At 45.0% G+C, this 13,730-nt stretch overlaps 1 protein-coding gene across 1 annotated transcript in view; it reads right to left on the reverse strand.

Annotated features, from left to right (window-relative positions):
* Positions 1 to 13,072, reverse strand: part of MYBBP1A (MYB binding protein 1a) — a 40,878-nt gene extending 27,806 nt beyond the window's left edge. The window contains exons 1-18 of the mRNA XM_005525871.2: positions 12,884 to 13,072; positions 12,616 to 12,711; positions 11,356 to 11,439; positions 10,905 to 10,979; positions 10,367 to 10,474; positions 9,348 to 9,538; positions 8,903 to 9,070; positions 8,602 to 8,719; positions 7,375 to 7,664; positions 6,620 to 6,727; positions 5,920 to 6,045; positions 5,587 to 5,790; positions 4,863 to 4,971; positions 4,376 to 4,466; positions 3,180 to 3,331; positions 2,369 to 2,458; positions 1,617 to 1,742; positions 766 to 930 (exon numbers count right to left, since the gene is read on the reverse strand). Coding sequence (XP_005525928.2) covers positions 766 to 930; positions 1,617 to 1,742; positions 2,369 to 2,458; positions 3,180 to 3,331; positions 4,376 to 4,466; positions 4,863 to 4,971; positions 5,587 to 5,790; positions 5,920 to 6,045; positions 6,620 to 6,727; positions 7,375 to 7,664; positions 8,602 to 8,719; positions 8,903 to 9,070; positions 9,348 to 9,538; positions 10,367 to 10,474; positions 10,905 to 10,979; positions 11,356 to 11,439; positions 12,616 to 12,711; positions 12,884 to 13,072 — 2,490 coding nt within the window. The remainder of the gene's footprint in view (positions 1 to 765; positions 931 to 1,616; positions 1,743 to 2,368; positions 2,459 to 3,179; positions 3,332 to 4,375; positions 4,467 to 4,862; positions 4,972 to 5,586; positions 5,791 to 5,919; positions 6,046 to 6,619; positions 6,728 to 7,374; positions 7,665 to 8,601; positions 8,720 to 8,902; positions 9,071 to 9,347; positions 9,539 to 10,366; positions 10,475 to 10,904; positions 10,980 to 11,355; positions 11,440 to 12,615; positions 12,712 to 12,883) is intronic.
* Between the last annotated feature and the right edge of the window lie 658 nt (positions 13,073 to 13,730).

Below are 13,730 nucleotides of genomic sequence, written 5' to 3' on the forward strand. Positions count from 1 at the left end.
CTATTTAGTGCAGTGACACCATTTAGAAAGAACAGTTACAAGAATCAGTGTTACCTGGCCAGACCTGAGTCACTCCAACCTGGCACAGGTCCCTGTTAGCACCACTGACTGACAGCTCTGCAAGCCCCCCTTGAATTACAGACAGTGCATCAGCATAAAATCAGTCTTTTTATAGAACAGCATCAGAAGGGAAATGCAGTAGAGGCACTGGCTCACTTCACTATTCAGCCTTGGCCAACCTGACTCCCATCTGGGAGCAGCTGGAGCTGTCCCTGGGTGCTGGAATGTCCCAGAAGGTCCATGCTGACACCAGGCGGCCTGAACTCAGCATTACAGTCACAACCAACCTGGGGGTTTATCAAAATCCTCTCCATTTTACCGGCACACCAAGCCAAAAAAAGCTTATGTTGCAAAATGACCCGAGGCATTTTATGCATGCCTCATTAAGCTTGTTGAGTTAAAAAAACCTGTCAGGCATCTTTGGGTAGTAAAGGATCTTATAAATTTGAGCATTTCAGATCAGCAAATGAAAACCAGTGAACTTTTTTGACAGCACAATCCTGGTTTTCAAACAGGCCTGTGAAGCCCCACTCACTGACTCCAACAGTGCTGTGCCAGGTGCTGTACAAAGCCAGAACAATCCAGTCCCAGCTTCCAGGAGCTCATGACATATGTGAATGTCCAAGCTGTTTAGTGCTAGGTAGCACACAGCATGCACAGGCTTCAATTAACGTGCTACTCAGCCAGAGTACTACTCTCTCCCACCTTAGCCTTGAAATCCCTCCGTAGGATCTTCTCTTTCCGCATTCTGTCTTTCTCATCTTTCTTTGCCTGGATCCGCTTCTGCTGCTCAGCAAAAAGGGCTGAGATGTTCTTGTCAAGAGCCATCATAGCCTCATCATCCAGCTCTTCATCACTCTTATCTCCTTCCTTATGTTTTTAGAAGAGAAAACCCAACACAACAACTTATATACTTCAAAAAGACAGTGGGGAGGGAACCAGAGCCAACACCACACTCAAGCAGGGATGCACCTAACCCAGAATAATATTGTAGGGAGGGAACACTCAGACCCATGAGAAATCTCACTTTTATTTCCCATCAGGTAATCTGGCTGCACAGCACTAACATGTAGAGAGGATCAGGAGAGGAAAGAGGCTGAGGTTTTGACCTGACTCCCTCTGTGCTGTTCCCCCTTCAGTAAAGAGGTTCACATGTTGCTACATCCTCAACCTTTATTGGAATCATTAAACCAAACTCTATCAGTGCTATAGCAAGTCTCCAGAGTGGCCTTCAGGGAACACTCCTCCACACAGGCCAGCCAACAGTATCTCAGTGCTTTAGTTCACCTCAATCTCATTTATTACAGGCAGGAGCACAAGCTGTGTCAGGCTAGACTGAACAAGCTGAAGTGCTCAAGACATAGGAACAATAAATAAAAGGACAAGTGACTTATTCCCACAGCTCACCTAAGACCCTGAGCTGTCTCAAGTGCCATACAAAGATGGCTGCAAGGGCTGAGACTGCATGAGTTCAGGCAGGACGAGGGTTACTAGATCATCTCTCACCATATCCCAACCTCCTGGTATCTGTATTAAGGTAGGCAGTGAAAACATACCAAAGTGTTCCCTGCTTGGAGAACTTTCATCAGCTGACTGCGAAAATTATCATCAACTTCTTCATTCTCCTCATCTCCACTGTCAGTGTCGTCTTCATCCGAGGAGCCCTCGCTTCCTTCTTCATCCTAAGGAAGAAAAGTTCATCTCCTGAGCCCACCCTACAAGCCCAACTCAATTCTCAGATGTGTCACTGTTCAGAAATAAAACCTCAACCCTCCCCTACTGCCTTCCTTGTAGCCTTCAGATCCAAATACAGACACCTCAGATAATGGGGTACCAGGTCTCCACAAGACCTAAAAGTGGAATATAATACAGAGTTCTCTGTCATATTAAATAAGTATCAAAGAGAAGCTTCCAAGGAACAGCTCCCATCTGACCCTCCTCTGCTGATGCCTGTAATGCTTCGTGACTTGAGTATCTACAGTCCTTAAAACCATGAGATCTGGAATCCAGCTGGCTGTGCATCACAGCCACAATTCCATCTGTGGCTGCAAAAAGGAGAGGCCTGTGCTCATTTCAGGATGCAGCTATTTATTCTCAGAAAGGCACCTGTTCAACCAGCCACACCTACAACAGCAGAGACACTCAGGCATGCACTTCCAACAAGCCATTTGTGTGCTGAACCCTTAAAATAAATCTTAATAGAGTGACAGCCATTCTCCTCAAACAGAGAAATGATAACATATTAACACAGTTCAGGAGGAACATTAAACATTAAGGATATGAATGTCACTGACAATGGCACAATTACCGTGTCCTGTGCAGATTTGGTCTTTTTGTTCGATTCTTCCATCACAACAACTGCGCTTTCTTCATTTTGCTCTTGGTTAGGGTCAAAAACCTACAAAAAAAAAAGGGACTTGTGTTTTTTCAGTGTTTTGTTTTTAAGCATTTCTTGTGTACAACAGCCAGAAATTTCAGCACAGTAAACCAGCTGAATAACTGAACTTTAAGTAAGGGCATTAACTTTCTGCTTGTTAACATGCCAAGTTCTTTCTGTAAGTAACAAAAAAGGGGGAGAAAACTGAAGAGGCTGGTGGCATCACACATCTTGGTTTGTTACAAATGAAATATTGAGTTCATCACAAAGTATCTGACAGCCCATCTTTGCAATCCATATATTATTTTCTCAGTAGGCATCACCTTTCTTAGTGGTATGATCAATTCAGATTTTTAGTGTCACTTATTTTTAGCACCTCTATGAAAAAAGCACCCTTCTAGGAAAAAAAAAATGTTACCATTTATACTCATATATAAAATCTACCAGTTATATAAACTGACCCAGGAATTTCTTCAGCCTAAAATTACCAAATAATACAGCTCAAAGTTAGCAGATCTCAGGCTCCTGTAAAAAAACAACCAAACTCCTCCCCCACAAAAACAGAAAAAAAGCCTCAACTCTCTCTAAACTACAGTTCAAATTCAGTAGCATACATCATCAGGCATTTCCTAAATCAAGTAGAATTTAAATTAAACCCAAAATTGAGACATGCTTGTACATACATCTGTTAGGGACAAAACAGGCAAAGAGTACAAGGAGGCCCTACTAGTGCCTCACTTACATCCAGGATCAGCTGCAAGCCCCTCTTGGTCAGGTTAGGGCATATATATACAAACACACTCTTGGAAATCCGACGTAAGAGGAGGCTGGGCTGGGCAAGAAGGGAGAGAAGGATTTCCACCATCACCTCAACCCATCCTGGCTCGGAGCTGTCTGCACAGGAACAAACAAACAATGACAGGAAGAGGCACTGGTGTATCAGTAAGAACTACAGAAAAATTCACCAAGGAATAAAAAAATCAAATTGTCCTTCTAGCTGACTCTTAAAAGTATCCACTCAGCAACACAGACCAGAAGGCTGGGAGGGAGAAACCACAGGGAGAAACCAGAGGGAGAAGCATGCTTGAAATGGTGTTTTGACACTGCAAAGGCTTACCAGGTCACAAAAGCTACTATTTCTTCAATCATTACTTAGATTAGCAGTACTTCAAGTTGCATGACACCTACTAGGCTACATTAAAGCAGTTGGCAGCTGGTCAGCAAAAGTGTATACATTTTATAATGTTCCCAGTGAAATCAGAAGTCACAGCAGCCCATGAAAAGTGATAGCATTTGAAATTTGTCCTTTGGTCCAAAAGTTTGGGAATTCTGCTCTACAACCAACCAAACCACCAAAGAATTACAGCTTTTATTTTCACAGTGCCCTCAAATTGATTTACACAGGTTTCAGGAGGACAAGACCACAGTTGGAGAGAAAACCAATTTTTTTCCTGGTCAAGTCCCAACCTAGAGGGTCCACAGGCCCTAAACAAGGATCAGCCTCCATCTCCCAATACGATGTGTATACACAGAGGACAAATATAGTTTGCTCAGACCTCAAGCTAAGAAGAAAACATGTTTCATGCCTTCTGGGTGTTCGAGCCCACAGCTTTGCCAAGCAGACACCACCAGTTCACCACCAGCCACACAGAACAATGACTCAAGGAGAATGAACTCCCTTGCAGTGCTTACCCAAACAAGGGCAGCTATGGAGCTCAGCTCTCCTTTCCAAGGCACACAGGAACACAACCCACTCACAGCACAGAGAGCTGGAGCAGAAGACTTAGAACAGCACAGAAGGAGAATGAAGAAGGAATTCTCCTGGGGGTAAGTGCATCATGCCAGAACCAATGCAGAGTGCTTCACTAATGCAGAACTGCCATCTTCTGTCTTTGACAGACCACTAACAATCCCTTTCTTACTGCAGGAAGGACTCACCAGTCTTCTTCTTCTTTTTGGCTTCTTTGCTGAATGCCCTCTCTGTGCAGTTCAGAAGGTCGCTCAGAACATCCACTGTTTCAGACTGATTCTGTATGATCACAAGCAGACAGTAAACAGGCTCAGAACTCTCCACTACCAACAATAACAGAAGGAATATGCTCCACATCTAAGGACCACTCTAAACAAATATTACAACCAACTACTACAACTCTTCTGCAGGAAAAAAACCCATGAATTTAAGCAAAAATTGCTCCAGTCAGCAGCAAATCAAGGGCAGAACTAATGCTCAGGCCAAGCTTTGCCCACTACACATCTACAGGCAGTGTAAGAATCACAGTTCATTAGCTGCCAGTTGCCCATTTTCAGAAGCCAGAGGTTCTGAAAGGCTGGGTCTCTGAACACAGAGAAGCTCCCCATCTTGGTGTTCACAAAGCCCAGTTATCAGCCTTTTTTATACTACAGAAATATCTACCAGATATCTTACCTTGAAAAGATGAATGGCCACTGAAAGCAGAAGTTGTTGGAAAGCGCCAACTTTGGCACTGTCTGATCTGTTTTCCTTCTTCTGCAGATTCTTCACAGATTGAAGTGTTCTGAAGAAAGAAACCTCTGTGAGTTTTTCATAATTACAACAGCAAATCATCTCATATGACCAGACTAAAAATGTGACCAAAACTATAGTACTGTTTTGTGTACTTAACATTTCATTTATTGGCATTGGATACTCTTTTAGTACACAATCTTAACCCAGTAATAGTATCTCATTGAATGTGGGTTACAAAAACACTGCACTTGTGCACAGACTGCATTCCTAATACCTAGACCTTTGTGGAGAATCAAGCTCAGAAAAGAGTCATTGAGAAATTTCAGGTCTTATCACAAGAAAATATAAGCAATCATGTTTGGGAGAGGGACTATGAGCAAAAATAGAAAAGGACATGGCTGTCACAATCTTTAACACAAAGGAAGAGGAAGAAAGGAATGAGGTGAAAAGAAACAAAAAGACACTCTGAAACCCAGCCATGGGTGCACTCAAAGGGAAGAAAAAGAACTGCCACTGCCTGTGAAATGGCTGTGCTACAGCAACCAGAACAGCAGGAGGCAAAGAGAATACAACATCTCTTTTACTGTCCTAGAGAAACCAAGACCAGGGCTTTCACACCTTTTTCACTTCACCAACCCAGCACCCAGTTTCCCACAACTCTCACCTCTCCCAGATATCCCTCTGTTCCTTGGTAAAAGGTTTCACAGCTTTGACATGCTCACTGGAAAGCAGCTTGTTGGCATACTCAGCTAGGAGAAAGATCCACAGCTTCCCATCTGCAGTCACACCATGGATGTGTTTCTGTCTCAAGGCTGCAGCCTCTGCTGCATTCCCCAAAACAGGCAGGGAGTTTAATGTCTGAAGTAACCTGCAAAGAAAGAAATGCTCCAATATCAGTCTACCATTCCAAACTTCTTGCACTGCTGTTCATAAGCTGATCTTATCCTCAGGAAAAAAGAGAAGTTTCCAAGCTTAAAGCATGCAATCAAATCCTTACCCAAAGAAGTAGTTCTCTATCTCTGTATGATCCCGTTCATTTAGGGGCTCTGATGGAAGGACTCTAGCCTCAGCTATCTGGGAATTCTTCTTCTTAGCAACAAAGAAAGCATGGAAGAAGCAAAACCTAGAATAGATGGAAATAGGAACACAATGAAAACCCAGACTGGTCATAACAAAGCAAAATCAGCCCATGTGTGCAAACCAAACAGCTCCACATTCAAGGAAGTCCAAGCACTGAAAAAAGCCACTATTTACAATGAGACTGTCTTCTTGAGATAGACAAGGTAAAGAAGAAAATAAATATGCTCAAGACTTCACAAAAGTGAAGCACCAACACTTAAGGCCACAAAAGACAATACTAAGACCACCATACTCTCCAAGACACTTTAAGTGACAGATAAATACCTATTAAGATCTGATGTTAAAAATAGTATTTTCAAGCAGTTTAGGCAAGCAGTAATGGAAAATGTATTGAAAATAAATGGGACTAATGTGATTTTAAGTGCCAACCACTTATGACACAGGTTAGTCCAATTATGCAGAAGGTATTTTGAAAACAAAACCTAGTCTCCTAAATTATTTCTTATGGAGCATTTCCACTAATGGATTTGCCTGGTGTCATGGGGACAGCTTATCTGGAATACTGCTGTTGAGCTACACAGAATTATCCCAAGCACACGTCTTTACATCAGTGTCACCTGGCAATGTCCATCACAACGCTCTCTTCTCTTCTTGTTGCACTTTCAGTGATGCTAACCAGTCGGTGGATGATCCATTTTCTCAATCGAGCAGTCTTCTGTTGTGCTCTTTGAAAAAGAAGGTGGGCACAATCAGCAGTTTGAACACTAACCCAACATGAATACACACTGCACAATCCTCTGCATCAAGAGGTGATTTTCAGATATTTAGAGGCTTTACATAAAACTGGAAAAGTTATGTAGTAACAAAGCAACAGGCACAAAAGAGATGTAATCTTCTCAAGTTTGCTTTTTACTATTCAAAAGGCAATCTATTTACCCCACAGAGTCTGCAGATGAGCAAAAAGTGCTTCAAGAATTGCAGCAGTCAGTAGAGTGAGGCTTATAGGTGCCACTCAACACATAACCTGGCCTGAATGCCAGCATGTCTAATACACATATAAAAGTGTGTTCCTTTCAATTCCTACAAAGACTTGAGAAGCTGTAGTGAAAGAGGAAACCACCAGACATATTCTCCAAAGCAACTGTCAGGGCTAGAAAAAGAAGAGAAAAGGCTCTTTTGGTGATCCAGTCTGCTTTGGGCAGACTGGCTGGTTCTCAAGATGCTTGCAGAATTTGCAGAATTGAGTTTTATCCCAGCAAAAGAGTCAGATGCTGGGGCTAAACTTTCTGAGACAGAGGAAATAAACAATTGTCAATTCACGGCAAAGGAACCAGTAAATGTTGATAGGAAGATGCAATACCCAAGTACTCACATGTCTGCATTTTCCCGGTTCTGTTTTCGTCGGTTACTTGAGAAGTCTAAACAACAGTCCAAGTCTGGCCTGAGGAACATGTCTTTGAGCCAGCAGATGTATTTTTGCAAGGCCACTGCCTGCAGGTGTCTCACTACCCTGGAAGCACTCAACAACACTGGCCTCCCTTGATTGGTAAGGGTAGAGAAGCCCATCATCACAGCCAGTTGCCTCTCTGGGTCATCACAGCCACTCAGAAATGTATCTATATATCCCTCCATTTCTGCAGCAAACTTAAATCCCTGTGCAGACTGAAAAACATGATCAAAGAAGCAGGTCAGGAACTTCACACTCAGTCTGAATAGCTCTGTAAGTATAAATCATAGAATCACAGAATGACCTGGGCTGGAAGAGACCTCAAAGCTCATCTCATTCCCAACCTCCCGCCATGGGCCTGAAGGAACAGCTTCCACTAGACCAGACTGCTCCAAGCCCCATCCAACCTGGCCTTGAACACTTGCACTGTAAATCACATGAAAGAATTTGGCTGCAGTAAATAAATTAAAGCCACGTGCCTGAATATTTGTCCTAAAGTTTACAGTCAGTCATCAATTTCACCTCTGGGATAGTGTTACCACAAAAAGCCAAGCTAAAAGCCATTTTTATCAGTATTGCCTTTTTAGTTTTCCTCTGTTTATTTCAGGGTTGTGTTGTTTGCTGACTTCCCAATAGGGGAAGAGCAAGAGGAGCTCTAAAATCCTATTTCAAATAAATTTTGTGCTTAAACCTCAGATGTGCTTATTGAAACAAGCACTAACAAACAAAAGCACGAGCTGTCCCTTTTTGTCTTCCAATGTTGATGCGACACTGGGCACAATGATAAACAAAAAGGAGCTTCTGGACACACAAAAGCAAAGGGACTGTTAAAGAACAACACATGACACTGTCAATTTGCTGAGGGCTGCCCTTCCTCTGCTTCCCCCATCATTAAAGCTTTCCTGGCACCAGCAGTGAAAGCAGGTGGGGCAGTGCTGAACAGTTTCCATACCCTTAAAACAGGCAATGACAATCAAACACAGGCTATACTCAGCCCGCAGCAACAAGTGGTCATACAATAACCTTGCTTTTACTAAGAGTTCAAGGTATAAAATTACAGAAACTTTTTTTATACAAGGTGATTTCAAACTAGAAGTGGGGCAGAGATGACTTGTGCTCAAGACACGACCTGCAGCTTGTTCAAAGACTTACCTGAGTTGCTACAACGTGTTCTCCATAGTGCAGCATCACCTTCCCTTTGAGAACCACCTGCAGCTGCTCCATGGACAGCAAGGGGAGAGCACTGCCCAGCAACCGGTAGCACATGTAACTGAGTGGGATCAAAGAACATTCCCTCAGGCTAAAGCAGAGCAGTAAATCCACACACAGGGGTAGTACAGAGAGGAAGTGCTGGGGCAGAGGCCAGGAGCATGCAGGGATATGGAAGTCAAAACCTCTGGGTCAAGAAAAAGAAGGATAATGTGGGAAACAAAGAGTGTATATTAAAACAAACCTCACAAGTCCTGATTTCTCCTTCAATAGCCCGTTCTCCACAACTTCATTCCAGAACAGTTCAAAGGCACCTTCCTTCAGTGCAACTTGTAGCAAATCAAACACTACACTGGGCAACTTCTTCTCTTCCTTCTCAGACTTTGCAACACTTTTCAGAAGCTCTACAAGTCTAGAACAAGAAATAAAATTATGTGAAAGATCTGACCTGAAAGGGAACTGCTAAAGGCCAAATTCATCTTGCTGACAGACATAGAACTGAGAACTACAAGCTGTGCCTCCTGGGAGAAACGACACAACTTTGGAACCTGCATAACAATTAACACCTAATCCTTAGCAGCCCCTGCAGTGGCAAATACAAGCAGGAATCAGAATTACAGCCACATTTCTCTCACTGCTAGCCAAGAGGAAAATAATGTTCATTTAAAGCTTCCTATTTAAGAACTTACCTAGAAATATTGTCTTCATTTACTACAGTAGGTGAGCCAAACAGCTTCTTCAACTTTTTAGGTTTCAGAACACCAGGGAATTTCTGCATACCCACAAGCAAAAGGTGCAAGTTCTCTGGAGATGTGAAGGCTGAAGAGAGGTCACCTTGCAAGATGTCAAACAGGACCTCCTGAAACACAGTTTCGGGTACCTAGACAGGAACGAGGGTGAGAGCATATGAGAAATATCTGAAGGCATTTTATTAACTTGCAGTGAAGTAAGTACATTAAAGTATCTGCAGTGGAGGATGTTTTACTAAAAGCTTGCAGTGTTCTGGAACCTCTAGAAATAGTCTTTATGGTGACGTAACAGAAAATAAATAATGGATGTGTCCATGACTGCCAGACAGTCCCAGGTGCTTAACCATGGGGAGTAGGACAGTATGTTGTCATCAGACAGCAATTCTGGTCAACTGACTCCAGCTGCAATTGCTCTCTTGCTGTCTGACTGCTCTGCCTGAACAGCTAAGCAACCCAGGGACAAGGAAACTCTATTTTTATTTAACACTGCTAGTCTTCATGTCTACAAATAATATCCACTCAAAAAAAAAATAATAAACTCTTATTTTACTGCATACTCAGAGCTCTTTACTCCTTGTCCCTACATCAGTTCATTCCCAACAGCACAAAATTTGCCTTAGGCCCAGGTTTGGTGCACAAAGGTGGTATTCTGTTCAGTTTTCAGCATACATCTGTTCAAAAGAGCAGACGGTCTAACACATCATCCAAGCAAGTGAAATGGGAAGCAACAGACTGTGGGATTGTCCACAATGAGGTCAAACTAAGCTAAACCAGAGCACCCTTCCAGAATACAAGCATCCGCCCACGGGCAATATAGGGACATCTCCCACAGTTTACACTCGCTCTTCCACACCCCCTGTAACTTCCAGCTGTGGACAAACTGAAGGAAAATCTTACCCCAAAGCCAAGCCCTCTCCTCCCACCCCACCAAGCCCCAGCCCCATGTGCTGTGCCTGTACCTCAGAGGTGATGTCAATAAGAGTTTTGCGTGGGAGATCTCTGAGGTGTGTTTGGTGATTTGTCAGCTGCTGGAGAAGCTGGATGCTTTCCAGGAGAGCTTTCTGGTCCTATAAAGGAAAGATAAGCCAAAACCAGAGGACATATATCAGAAATAAAGCTGGAGGCTCAGGTAATAATCCACTCTTTAGATATTTATGCCTACTTGTAATAAGAAATATGCAATTGTTTCTTGATAGGCCACTCAGCTTTTTCCAACGTCATGTTTTCCAGCTGGATATGACAACACAGAATGAAGATCCCTTCCTTCCAGGACAGACAGGAACCTCCTGTACTATTTGACACAGTTCCTACATTCCACTCAGGAACAGACATTAGAAAGTCATGAAGAGTCCATGGATGACAAAGTAGAAATGAACTGAACTTGATGCTTCAAGTGCTACTGCATCGATTACCCACTGACCCAGCCTTTCTCTGCCAATCCTCTTTCCACATCAGAAGCACCAGAACCAGACCTGGCACACCTGACAGCAGTGTTACCTTCACAAGCCGCCCAGACTGGAACAGAGCCATAACTCCAAAAAAGTTCCCAAAAGCAGCATTTCTCACAAGTTTCTGAAAGGAAAGCAAAAAACAAAAAACAAAGAAAAAGAAAATAGGTAAAAATCTGCTCTCCTGAGAGGCTTTCACATGCAGCTATATGATCAGTGGAGCAAGATGGCAGGAAGATCCAGCCTTGAATACCCCACCATGGGAAGAGAACATACTGAAAAGCAACCCCCTGCACAAAGTTTAAGAACTGTGCTAGAGTAGTCTTCATCACACTGACAAATCTCACCTTAAACAGGGCCAGATGACAATGACATCAACTTCCAGTTTTTAGAAACAGTTATTTCATTATAGTCACTTGCTTTAACAAGAACCCCAAAACTACATAGAGGACAATTCATTTAAGTTAGCAGTTGGCAAATGTTGCCATGAGCTGACTTACTTTTTTCACTTTTTCCAGATTGTGTTTTTCTTTTATCTGTTCCAAAATGCTGCACAGTGGAATTTCCTCAAAAGCCTGCAAAACCTGAGGAGAGAGATGGAATAGCTCTTTGCAGTTCTTCCATTTCATGACATTGTATTGGGTTAAGCTAAAATAGAGCTGAACAGTTGTTCAGCACAGCAGCAGATGTGCTGCTTTATCAGGCCAGAATAAAGACAACCAGAGCAGTAAAGATGTACAGAATAGGAAGTAGGCTGGGAGAGCTGGGGTTGTGCAGCTTGGAGAAGGCTCCAGGGGAGATCTTAGAGCTTCTTTCCATGCCTAAAGAGGCTCCAAGAGAACTGCAGAGGGACTCTGGGGTCCCAGAGTGCCAGGACAAGGAGGAATGACTTCACATTGACAGAACAGGTCAGTTTAGGCTAGATATTAGGAACAAATCACTCCCTGTGAGGGCGGAGGTTGCCCAGAGAAGCTGTGGCTGCCCCATGCCTGGAAATGTTCAAGACCAGGCTGGATGGGACTTGGAGCAACCTGGTCTGCTGGAAGGCGTCCCTGCCCATGACAGGGGGTGGAACGAGATGATTTTTAAGGTCCCATCCAATCCAATCCATTCTAGGATTCTATGCAAACACAAATATACCTGCTGATATTCTAGGGTTTTTCCCTGTACATGACGGAATAATAATGAGAACATTTTACTGAAACTGCCTGACCCCGTAACAGAGGTAATCAAACTTTTCTTAATGGGTAAGGCGCTGATCAAAGTGGGAAACACACAGGCTCTTCTGCTTTCTCAAATTCTCAGGTGAGATGAGGTCACACACCACTGGTGATACCCCTTGCTGGTTGTCTACAAATTCAACCACTGTGGAAGAAAAAACTCTGAAGTGTTTGTTAAAGGGACACTTTTTCAGATATCCCACATCAACAGACCAAGACCAAGAGCAAGACAGTTTTAAGAAGCAGTAATAGTACTAAATGCAGAATAATTGAAAACTTGGTCACAGTTTGTAAATTAAGGATGGTCCTTGAAGCAGGACTGAATTCTGTAGTATGAATGTGATATTGGTATAGTTCATAACTTTGTAAGAGTTTCTAAAGCAGAGTATCACCATTTTAAAACCACTACGGTTACTATGAGAGCCTCCCCTCCCATGTGCAGCCAGAAGGGAGCCCTCCAGCCTTGCACAGCCAGCAAAAGAGACCCCAGGCATGGACAGAGGCTGCCGACGGTTCTGACCCGCGCTGGGAAGCACTGACCTGCGCCAAGGCCAAGCTGAAGCCAGGGCGGGCGGCCTCGCGGGTGGCTCCCAGTCCCTCCACCAGCCTCTTCAGGGTGTACTTGAGCTCATCGTCCTGCAAGAGAGACCGAGCTGGGCGGTGTCCGGGCTGCCCCGAGCGCGGCCCGGCCGCCAGCCCCACGGCCCGTGCCCGTCCGCACTGCGGCGTTCCCAAGCGGGAGCGGAGGGATGAGCCGTGTGACCCCACTGCCCGCCCGCACCCGCCGCCCCTCCGGCCCCCGCCTCACCTTCTTGCCTTCCCGCAGGTGCCGCAGGAGACTCTCCGTGGCCGCCAGCCGCACCTCCTGCTCCGGCTTAGCGATGTCCCAGAAGAAATCGAGGAAGGCGCGGCCCTGCCGCAGCACCCCGCGGGGGTCGGTGACCGCCGCGCCGCCGCCCCGCTGCTCCCGGGGCTCCATCTCCTCCATCCCCGCCATGCCGCCACCGCTGCCGCACGTGGGGCCACCCGCCCGCTCCGCCTCTTCCGGGGCAGCGCGGCCACCGCGGGAAGGGCTCGGCTGTGTGAGGCGCTCCCCTCAGCGCCCCGGTGCCTCCGTCCTGCTCCCCTCATGGTCGCGCCTCACCGCCTCCCGGCCCTCCAGCCCCGCTCCCCTCAGCGCCTCCCGGCCCTCCAGCCCCGCTCCCCTCATTCCCCCGCTCCCCTCAGTGCCTCCCGGCCCTCCAGCCCCAGCCCTGTCCCCTCAGACCCCGCTCCCCTCAGGGCCGCCCTTCACACCCCGCTCCCCCAACCCCTCATCCGCAAAATCGGATTGTTTACCCGGTGTGCCACAGGCCAACCGTGACACACTCGCTGTACACATTGGTTGGTTATTTCAGAGCTCGGTGGTGTTCCACAAATCCAGCACACGCCACCGGGCTTTTCACACCGTTATTTGTGTATATACTCAGAAGTTCAGAGCTGGTAATTTTCCAAGTATTGCCCATCTATCGGGATTGATTAGCAGTTTACAAGCTGCGGAACCTCAGCTAACTTCGACACACGGTGAGGGGAAGAGTCTTCACAGGGTCTTTAGAATTATAATGAACATAGATCAGCTATAGGATACATGGACCTTGATTCTTTTGCTAAGTTAT

The sequence above is a fragment of the Pseudopodoces humilis genome, chromosome 23 (assembly GCF_049639895.1).
Source record: "Pseudopodoces humilis isolate 2021_Gansu_Grassland_sample_001 chromosome 23, ASM4963989v1, whole genome shotgun sequence".
Lineage (NCBI taxonomy): Eukaryota > Metazoa > Chordata > Aves > Passeriformes > Paridae > Pseudopodoces > Pseudopodoces humilis.